Source organism: Mugil cephalus, chromosome 19 (genome assembly GCF_022458985.1).
Source record: "Mugil cephalus isolate CIBA_MC_2020 chromosome 19, CIBA_Mcephalus_1.1, whole genome shotgun sequence".
Classification (NCBI taxonomy): Eukaryota; Metazoa; Chordata; class Actinopteri; order Mugiliformes; family Mugilidae; genus Mugil; species Mugil cephalus.
The window spans coordinates 6201357-6212311 of NC_061788.1; the positions used below are offsets into that span (position 1 = coordinate 6201357).

General features: G+C 47.3%; 1 protein-coding gene across 2 annotated transcripts; it reads right to left on the minus strand.

The window, feature by feature from the left end:
* Positions 1-340: 340 nt before the first annotated feature.
* egfl7 (EGF-like-domain, multiple 7) lies at positions 341-9552 on the minus strand. 2 transcript variants are annotated; one of them, XM_047570422.1, is made up of 9 exons: positions 9347-9552; positions 7052-7290; positions 6590-6712; positions 5608-5720; positions 4359-4454; positions 4045-4278; positions 2299-2375; positions 1769-1931; positions 341-733 (listed from the first exon to the last, which is right to left on the minus strand). In XM_047570422.1, exons 2-9 carry the CDS (start codon positions 7129-7131, stop codon positions 714-716), a joined length of 906 nt encoding a protein of 301 aa, XP_047426378.1. In that variant the 5' UTR covers positions 7132-7290; positions 9347-9552; the 3' UTR covers positions 341-713. The 2 variants fall into 2 exon arrangements, with proteins under 2 accessions (XP_047426378.1, XP_047426379.1); XM_047570423.1 differs by lacking the exon at positions 9347-9552 and adding an exon at positions 8316-8589.
* Between the last annotated feature and the right edge of the window lie 1403 nt (positions 9553-10955).

Consider the following 10955-nt stretch of genomic DNA (forward strand, 5'->3'; position numbering starts at 1 on the left):
GAACACTGAACTGTTACAACATGGTTAATGTTTTTTAACTCCTCCTATCAGTGTTTTTAATGTTGTGGCTGACTGGTGTAAATGGGTCTAACCTGCCTTTACACTGACAGAATTACAAATAAATCTGAGTTCATTAAAACGAGGCAATGCTCTTACTTCTTTCTAAAAAGAACTTTTATATTTTATAAAACGGCTAAAATCAGCTGCACCTTGATCAGACCAGCACATGTAGAAAATTCCCACCATTCTGAGTGTTGTGTAATTCTTAAATAGCGCTCCCTCATACTGCTACTGAACACTTCTACCCCACATTAGTCCAGCCACCGAACACACGCGTTGCTTCTGATTAAAACAGTTTTTATTTTTATTACAAAATGTTACAAAAAACAGTACAAACGTCTTACTGGAGCACTGAGAAACAGTAACTAAAGGTACTCATAACTTAAATAGATAAATACAGACGTCCGCGTCCCGTCTGGACGCAGCTGCACCGACGCCAAACAATAACACAGGAGGCTGGTTTGGCCTTTGACCCCCGGAGGGTTCCATGTAGACGCTGCGGGGCGTGACGTAACGGAGCGGAGGTGAACCTGTCGGGAGCGGTGGAAACCAGAGACGAAACCGGGCGGCGATTGGCGTCTCTGAGGGCTGGTGGCGTTGACTGACTTCGTGGGAGGTGAGAGGAAAGTGGTGGACCGTGTTCGGCCGGGCGGCTAGTTCTCCTGGCAGGAGCCTACATGTGGAGCGGTGAGGAGGGGGGAGAATATGGAAAGAGTTACTACGACGTATCATCCAGCACAGAAACAGCTTCATCTGTGTGATCCTGACTTGAGGAGACGCTTGAGAATAATATAGGTTTCAGATTTGGGGTGTTTGGCTTAATAAAGAGGGAAAAACTCATCAAAATGTAATAAAACAAAACTTAATAAAGCTCATGACATGATAAGAAATATCTTAATAATGTAATAAAAAGCCTCCAAGGTGGAGTTCCTTTCTGTGTCTCAGGGTCAGGATTCTTCTAGATGGATGTTAAGAGCAGAATGTCATGTAGCAGATAAATGCAGCCTTGTGTTGTGCACGGGCTGGAATAAAGATTAGTTTTTGTTTCTTAGCTAAGGGCTCAGTTTTGCCCAGATACAAGTGAGTTAGTGGGCTCAGAGGAAAAAAGGCCGGGAAGTACAGAACTAGACAAATGTTAAATTTGGAAAACGGGGGGATTCCAAGAAAGTTTGACTACAGTAATGTAATAAAAATAACATTCAGCCGTTCCTGCTCCCTGTTTTCTCGCTGCCTCTGGGGAAGCACGAGAATGTCCGCATAAAAACAAAATGCAGTCAGATATTTTTTTTAATATTTTTTGTTTCATTGAGATGGATTTCTTATCATAAATAGAGAATAGAATTTTTAATATTTATTTTTTATTTTATGTAATTTTTTTTAGATTATGAAATACAAAAACTGAATTATTTTTCATACATCACATTAAGATTTTTTTTTAATTTTTATTTTATTTTAATTTCTATTTTAATTTTATTTTATTTTATTATTTTTTTTATTCAAGGACTGTGTAGTGGCTGGGAACAATCTTGTTTTTGACGCATTTCTTTGCAGAGTCAGCTTAGTTTTTCCAAAAATTAACTTTCTCTGCGATTGACATACTACACTGAAATACTATTTTCACTTTCACGACAACAATGAACCAAATGAACAACTTTTTGAGGATTATCCGTCTTGATTCCTAACGCAGGGAGATAACGCGGCTGCTCACATGTGCCGAGGCGCTCCTCCAGGAAGCCGATCTGCTCGCTCAGGGAGTCGATGCGGTCGAGCTGCTGGAAGGAGTGGGACAGGAGGGTGGTTTTCTCAGACAGGCCCTCGTCCAGCGACAGCGGGAAGAAGCTGCTGAAGGGCGCCAACACCAGCTGCAGCTTCTTAACAGGGAGGACGAAAGGACATTAGGAGAATGAGGATTATTAATCACCCTGTAAATATATATATATATATATATATATATATATATATATATATATATATATATATATATATACATATATATTATATACATTATATAAATACATATATATATATATATATATATATATATATATATATATATATATGTGTGTATATATATCTAAAAGGCCACTCTGAGTCTGGCATTTCAAAGAATCTTCACGGGATTAAACAGCAAAGAGATTTTTATGTCCAGAAGGACCGGAGGTTGCTCCGTGGTGAGCCAGGGTGGGAGGTTTCAGGGTAGGTGGCCTTTATGAGTTCCAACATGTGTTCGCGAGGTACCTTTTCCAAGAGCTCCACTCGGTTCCTCAGGCTCTGCACCTCCTCCGTGACGTTCTCCACCGCGGCGAAGCCTCCACCTGCGGAAACCACACAAAACCGCAATTTGTAGAAGATGAGGAGGTAAAGCGGCCGGAGCCGTTCCGTCCTCTCTTACACGGATCAAAACTTCCTAAGAGGAAGATGCCCCTCCGTTGGAATGTCTCTAAATGATGGACCGGGAATGGGGGGCATGAGGAGGATGTAGGGCACGGGATGGAGAGGGGGAATGTTGGATCTGGGAGGAAAAAAAAAGCTGCAGGAGAGGTCACCAGAAATACATTCATCACCCCTGTGAACATGCACTGGTCGCAAGGAAGTGTCTGTCCGTCTATAGGGAATGTTCCCGGATCCAGAACGGGATGCAGACTTGGGAACCCCCCCTCCCACACACACACACACACTTCTCCTACCCCCCCATCCCTGCTCTCTGGTTGCGCTCCTGCAGACGGACCGCGAGAGGTTCAATCTCTCCCAGATGTGGTCCATTACTGAGACAAGAGTGAGTTGAGAAACAGGGTGAGGAGGAGGGGGAGGAGGAGGAGAAAAAAAAAGGGGGGGGGGGGGCTGGCGATGACCCCCAGCAGACAGGGTTGATGGAGCTGGAATGAGAACACAAGCCAAGAACGGAGCGGAGGGAAAGAGGGAGGCGGGAGGGCGCCGGGAACCGAAATGCAGCCCGAGACTCTTGGCAGGGCGAGACTCGGCTTTTTTGAAACACATTTTAAACCCGTGTTTATATTTGTGATCTCCGTCAACATCCCTCCGACGTGTGCGCACGAACAGATAATGGAACTCCGTCCTGGGTGGGTGGGGGCAAAGCATCTTGCATAAACATCACAAACGAAAGCACCTAACAAATAACTTTCAGAAAGAATATTCTGTCATATTTTTGACCCCCACACACACACTTTTTTTTTGCCAACTCAGCAGCTCTGCGAGGCTTTCATCAGCCCGTATCTCACGGTCTTGGAGTTGAACAGCTCCAGTTTGCGGGAACTCTGATAAATTTCGAGGGAGTTCGAAGCAGGGAGACGGAGGTATTTCTCCCCCTGGCAGTCTGAGACGACTTTTCTGGTGACTCACAAAAAAATACCCCAAGGGTGGAGAGAGATATGTCTTCTTTGAGGTTTTTTGCAAAATGTACAAAAAAAAAAAAATTGGGGGGAAAAAAAGGCAATAAGGAATAAAAAGGAATATGCAGGGGTCAACTAGCACATTTGCAGACATGGAGGAGGAGGAGGAGGAGTGGGGCTGTATTGCTTTGTTGCTAAGATACAGGAAGCACACACAAACTTGGCGAGAACCAACATTGCGACATTTTTTAAGGGAACCGATGGAGTGTATGGGATAAGAATATGTCTGTATTAGCACGGGAGCTCTATTAGAGGCAGATGTTTGCTCTTTACTCACAGGACTCTTAGGAGTCAACTGAGCTGATTGTGGACTGGTCCCGGTCCCGCCGCACGGGGGCGGGAAGGGTGGGTGAGGTGGGAGGAAAGTCTGGAGTCGGCACCAGTCGCAGTGCATTATTACTCACGGTACGAGTTGAGAGTGGCATAGCGCGTACCAAAAGTAATAATGGACCGCGAAGCTGGCCATGTTCCTTTTTTGTTTCTTTCCTCGTGTTCAGACGCCGCTGAGGAGCAGAAGGATTAGGCCACGCACACAAACACACACACATAAATATCAACTATCCTGCTCATTTACCCGCGTCGGTTTGACCACCCACTGCTGCCCGGCTGGTCGGGGAGGGAGCGGCCGTGGGAGGGGCTGGACGACGGGTGGGAGGAGGAGGGAGGCTTTGACAGGAACGGCCGTCTCCGTCGAGCCTGAAGCCGTCCCCGCACGCACACCGATAGCTGCCAGCTGTGTTCACGCACAGCTGTGCGCACCGAGGCCGCTGCTGCTGTTGCTGCTGCCGCTCGCTGCACTCGTCCACATCTGACAGACACAAACAAGGGTGAGGGTGTGCACGCGGGAGGGGTCAGGCGCCGCGTGGCTGCACAGGTGAACGTGCGTACCTGTCTGACACTGGGGGCCCGTCCAGCCGAGGGGGCAGGCGCACTGGTTGGGTCTTGAGCAAGTACCTCCGTTTGCGCAAGGCCGGCCGCACACAGCTGTGAGACACACATTTGAAGACATCGCTGGGTGAACTGATCAACAACACCGCCGTCGCATGTGAACAATGTACATTTGCACTAGCGCAACGTGCGCTCACGCCGCTCCGACCCCCAGCTGGCGACGGGTCAGGGTGAAGAGCTTCTCAGAGTGTAAACCGAAAGCTAAACTTTTACTGGAATCGCTGCAACAAACAAACGGCCGGAGACGTCTTCTGAGTGGATGGCCACTGAGAGACATGGGGGAAGGAAATGGATTTTGGACCGGCCGCAGCTGTTGCAGTGTCTTTGGCAGCGGTGTGCATTGAGGTTTTGGGGCTAGTGAGGCTACGCCACAGCTACGGCGCACACTGCTAGCTTAGCTTAGCTTAGCCTAAAGCCTGGAAACAGAGCGCTAGCGCTCTCCAAGTATCACTTTCTTTTTAAACCCAGTCTTCAATGTTTTTCAAGCCATGGACCCCCAAACTGATTAAACATTGACCCCCTAAATACTATATGTGTTCTATATTAAACTCGGCCTAGTGCTATTTATAAATGTTCATTAGTATTATCAGTTTGCATTCAATGTTAAGCTGTCCCTTATCCTTTTTCAATTTGTGGAGGAAAATGAAAAAAAAAATGTATATATAAAAAAAAAGTCTAATCAACCAAATATTTTTCGACCCTCCCCCCCTGCAGTACCTCCGCGGACCCTCTAGGGGTCCCCTGTTGAAAACCTATGATTTAAATCATGGAAGATTTCGGAAAACACGCCTGTTTTCTTGCTTTCTTGCAGAGGGTTAGAAGAGGACATGGATACCGCCAGAATGATTAGCTCCCGCTAAAAGACAGAAAGCTATGCTACCAGAGATGGAATTTTACAAATTGACATGTTTTCAAAATGCACGATTTAAGAAAAGTGCGTGGCATGAATTGTGATTTATACGCTGGCCTCTTTCTTGGCCGCTCGCACTGACTTCCTGCAGCTTCTGCGGCTTGTTTGGTCCAATCCTTTGGAGCTATAATCTACTGCAGCCCTTTTTCCCCCTCGTGTCTCTTGCCTTTATGCTCAGCTAACAGTGTCACATGGCTTCATTAAAATGAGGAGAGGGAGCTATTATTCTGACATCTGAGGAGCCGCTCTTGAACTGGAGTGCGGGACCCTTCGGGTTACCTTGGTTGCAGTCGTGAGAGTGAAACCTCCTCCAGCCCGGGCAGCACTCTGGGTAGAAATGTGCAGAGGACACCACTCTGCTCACCTGCCGGTACACCACTGAGTACGTAGTCCTGCGTAGACAAAACACAGACACAGGCAGCAGCAGTTAGTGGATTTGTGATTATTCGTGCTGTCATCGCAGCATCTAGCGCGTCTGCGTGTGTGGCGGAGTCCGTCCAGCCTTCTTTTCCGTGCCGTTTGGGGCATGCCTTTCACGAGAGAATGGGAATTTCGCGGAACGCCGAAACCGCAAAAACGGAGATGAGAGAGACTGGGGCAAACAAAACATCTGAGATGCTGCTGCTCGGAGGGTCTGAGAGCGGGGCATGTTTGGTTTGGGGAAGTAGTGGAGATAAACTGAGGCAAAAAAAAAAAAAAAACTCATTTAGAAACAGAGTTGTGTTTCCTTAAACCAGAAAAGCAAGCAAATCATTTCCCAAGAGCTGTAAAAAAAAAAAAAAAAAAAAAAGCCCAAGGCCTCATAAGGAGCAGGAGAATGAAACACCGGGAGGGAAAAAAAAGGAAACTTTGTTGGTTAGAGAGGAGAAGAGTTAAAAAAAAAAAAGAAAAAGAAAAGATTAAAATGAAGGGGATGGATGCGAGGAAGGAGCGAGGGAGGGAGGTGGGGGGGTGAGTATCAGGGCTGCAGAGAGATTGAGAGTTAGCATGGAGGGAGCGATGGAGTCCAAAATAAACATGGCCGCGGTCTCTGCAGGCGAGGGAGTTCATTTCCCGTAGCATTCGATATTTAGATTCAGCCCAAATATGTGCCACCGTGACCCAGATCCGCATGTATTCGCGTGTGCAAAACTGTTTATGACCGCACTCCCTGAGATGGTGAGCGTTGTTTACTCCTTAATTAAACCTAGAGACGGTTTTGCTCTGATCCTGGGGTCTAGGAGCCGAAAGGGGGGAAAGTGTGTGTGTGTGTGTGTCTTACTTGTACGTGCTGCAGAGGCGATGCCCCTGACACAGGGTGATGTAGGGCTTGTACACGGGCTGGACGTGCGACTCGGTTGCCGTGACGACGTTGGGACGGAGGTCCCGGCCACACACCCTCCTCCTGTACAAATAAATAAATAAAATTTTAAAAAACACTCTGAGAAGTCTACGGCCTGACTGGCTCCCACTCCACTTGAAAAAGTCCAGATTAGAGCCTCAGCTGCTCCCTGGCTGACCCGCGTAATCACTCCTGAATGTGTCAGGCCTCCGAGTCGCTCTCTGACCCCTCACCGTGTCTCCACTTGACCTCTCGGTTTATTTTGGGGCCTTTTGTTGTGAATCAAACTAAGAATGACTGGATGTGGACGCCGGCTAACAGCTTTAGACCGGAAAAATAAAAGCACTGAACGCGACAATAAGACGATAAAAAAGCGGGAGGAAGAAGCATTGAGCCGTTTACCCGTGGTGAGCGAAGAACTGGGGAGTGCCCATAACGTGAAGGATGAAGAGGGAGGAGGAAAGGAGCAGCGTCTGGTACATGGTCTTCCTCTTTCCCACGTTCCCTCGCTGGGTCTCTCACACTCGTCTCTGTGTGCCAGTCGCAGGAGGGAGGGAGGAAGGGAGGGAAGGAGAGCTGTGGACCGGAGCCAAACTCTCCTCACGCCGTGTGTTTTCCTTCACGAGGACGACTCCAGCTACCTGCGAGGGGAGAGAACCACGTTATTTCTCTGCTGCAAAACAGTGCGGCGTTTCAAAAGCACGTTAAAAGACATGTCACTCGCAATAAGCTGCCGACAGCTGCAAAAAGCACATCTCTGGGAAAAGGGGGTGAAAAGACTCTGAGGGATGCACTTCAACGTCGGTGTGAGGTCAAAAAAGAGGCTATGCAGATGCATGATGCTCCCTGACCCCTGGCGGACCGCAACACAAAAGATCAGATGTGAAACAGAAATCATTCATCCCTTCACACCTTATTAGATTATTGCATACTGTACAGGATTAAGGAGAAAGCCACAGCGGATGCCAGACCCCGGGTCGACCCCGGCGGCGACTCCTCGTGTCATCCCGGAGGTGATGCTAAGGCCTCGGATGACATGTCTCTGGCATGTTTCTCTCTGATCTCCTGCTGGCTCCGTGCCCAGGAGTTGTGGGCCGGGGAGGGTTTTTTTTTTTTTTTTTGAAGATAACACGTGTAGCAGTCAAGCGTCATCACGTTGGCCGTGAGATTCACGTCCAAGAAGTTCACACACAAACCGGGAGTGGCTATGGAAGGCTTATTAAAAATATCTCCATTTGGATCATAGCTTATCGTGGAAGAGTTCCCATGGTTTTATAATAGGCCTCCGACTATGTGTGTGCGCGCGTGTGTGTGTGTGTCTGCGTGGTTTAAAACTGACACATCATGAGAAAACAGGAGCGGGTGCGTTTCTCGAACTCGCCATGAGATGGCGCCGTTTCGCAGTCAAACGCGAGGGGGATCAGATCCGCCACATCTCTTCCTTCTGCGTGAAGTCCCACTCGCGTAAACGCGCGTGGACACACTCATTAAAACTCAGAGAGAAGAAGGAATGAAGAAAAAAGGCGCACCCTTACACCGAATAATAATAACAGTAGTAATAGTAGCAGCAGTAATAATAAGCAGGGATGCCGAGAACTGCAGACGATATTTACAAGTCAAACTCCAGGACGCATGCATGGATACAACAAAAAAAATGACCACAAACCGTTGCAAAGAACAATCAGCCTTCCTAAAATTAATCCCGCAACAAGAAAAAAAAAGTACGGGGTGGGAGGGGTGCACACGCTCTGCAGGAAGAAACAAACGTGCCGAAGGTTTGTCCCGTTATATTCCGCTGGCGTTGAGGTACAAGTCCAGAGATGCAACTCCGCTACTAGTCAGGTTTTCTCCTGAAGCTCAGACTGTCAGAGCGCATGGGGGGTGATGGAAGGACCTCCTCCCACTCCTCCAGCTGGGTGTCCCGGAGCTCGGACTGCCCGCACCCGTGGGGGGACCCGAGGGTGACGTCAGACTATGCGATTTATTTATTTTTATTTTATTTTATTTATTTATTTATTTTTTTCCTCTCCATTCATAAACTTTGGGCTGGGAGTGGAGATAACTGCACGATGGCTCTATGTTTTAAAGTCTCTGCCTTGAAGGAACATTCAAACCGATTTCGGTTTCTCTATCCACTGAAAGAGGTTTGAGCTTTAAGCGTGAAGTTTGAATCTATTTTTGACGTAAATTGCTTCATTATGGCCAGTGTGGACAAAATTAATGATTACAGCATTTATTTCAAATAATCAAAATGCAAAAAGAGACAAAGTAATTAAAAAAAAGAAACCATTTTAACATTAGAGAGTGTCCTTTTTGCGCATGTCCAAACTAATTTCTACCTTTGTCGTAGTCAAATTAGCCCATGATCTGATGTAAAAAGCTATTGTAGACATTTATATAAAACATTATGCTCTATAGTAGCTTAATTAAGACCATTTTCACCTTTAGTTTTAGGGCATTTGGGCTATTAATGCATTTTTTTACGAAAACTTCACACTTCTTTCATGCACGTACAACACATCTGTAACACCTGGACATAAACCAACTGTTGCAGCGGCTTTACACCTGCTCGGCTGTGGCCTGTAGTTAAAAGGCTTCAGATGAGCAGCTCTCCTGCAAATAACGTCCTGTGCGTAAAGCTGTAAACTCAAAATATAACCGAGAACTGACTCCCATCACACTGAAGTGAAATCTTACCCTCGCTGCATGGGGTCATCAGGTGCGTGTGCGCGCACAGGCTGAGCGGCGGCCCTGGGCGCGAACCGCCGCTGCAGAGGACTGGAGGGCTCCTGCATGGTGACAGCTTCTTTTAAACCTAAAGTGGTCTTCTAATTAAAAGACACCTTCGCGGCCGATTCGAGGTGCTCCCTGCGAGTCGTCTGGCGACAAATGAAATGCCTTTGGGCGTTTTTCAGTTGCTTTTTATGCAGCGCTTCCTGTGGAACGCAGGAATTGGACGGACAATCCCAAACCGGAATTCCTGTGAGTGTTTGCCGCTGATAAAACCCCTCTCCTGCACAAACACTCTCCATCCTGCTCAAACCGCTTGGCGAATCTGATTTTTGAAGCTGCCCCCATTGTGGATCTTGAAGGGGGCAAGTTGCCTCCTCGGCCCCCTTCTCACCTCATGGCCTTCTGCTGCCTTTGCAGCCCAAGAGGAAAATGGAAATAATTAGCATTCGGTGAACCTCACTGCTGTAACTGTGGCCGGTGGCAGAGTGGGAGCTCATATAGGCTCCTGTTTACAGCTGTTAAGGTCACTGCCAGATCAAATCTGTTAAATTGCAGCACGCTGAAACCAAACAGTTACACGATAAGACGTTTCTTTTCCCTCCCTTTTGCTTTTCTGGATCTTGGTGGGGGAAATATGTCTCCTATATTTTTAAATCCGTGTTCACCTTCCTTACTAATTGTAAACTATAAAAGCCACATTCAAGCTTTTACAGATTCTCATCTCAGATTCTTAAATCCTTACTTTCACTAAAATTCCTCTGCAGCATGGGGACGTTGCGCAATTTAAACGCGTCAGCCATTTAGCAGTGGAACGGCATCGCTTACGTCCTTAGACACTCATCGTTTTGTAGGATTTTTGCACATAATTGCATTGCGTTAATCACTCTAAATTGCCTGGGCTGCCCACCCTTTGGGGGTCAGATGGGGCGTCTAATGCAAGCCCCAAAAAGCTTTCAGACGTCGTGTGTCAAAAGACAGACAAGCTGCTCCTCCTGTGCTTTGAAGCTGAGATTAGTCTGACCACGAGGAGACATTTGTCACCCTAAGTGTACGCACAGCTCCTCCGTGCACTTACAAGCGTGCACACACACACACACACACACAACGGTAACTTCCAAATGAAAGTTAATTGTGTATTTGAATGATCTGGTTTTTGCGGCGGTGTTGCAGAGGAGCTTTTGTTTTCCTTCAAGAGCTTGTACTTGGGCGAAAGTCGCGCTCAGACCCTCCCTGCGCACAAAGAGCTGTTTTCTCTGACATAACAAAAGAGCCTACGTGCTGAGGCACCATGGGAACGCTTCACTCCGGGGTCGCAGGTGAGCACACACCTTCGAGGCCCGACCGCTCGGAGGGGGCGCACTGGAATACAGGACGCGAGGACCAGTGTGAACCATTTGTGTGTCAATTTGTGCGTGGTACGCTTGTGTAACAGAGTGGGCGGGTCTCTCTTTTTTAAGGAACTCTTCTCATTCTTTGAAATCAAGACTTGGCGGACACAAGCAAAGACAGCATTCCAGATTTGTCCCAGAGAAGATGCAGGAGCGGGACGAAAGAGGAAAAAAAAAAAAAAAAA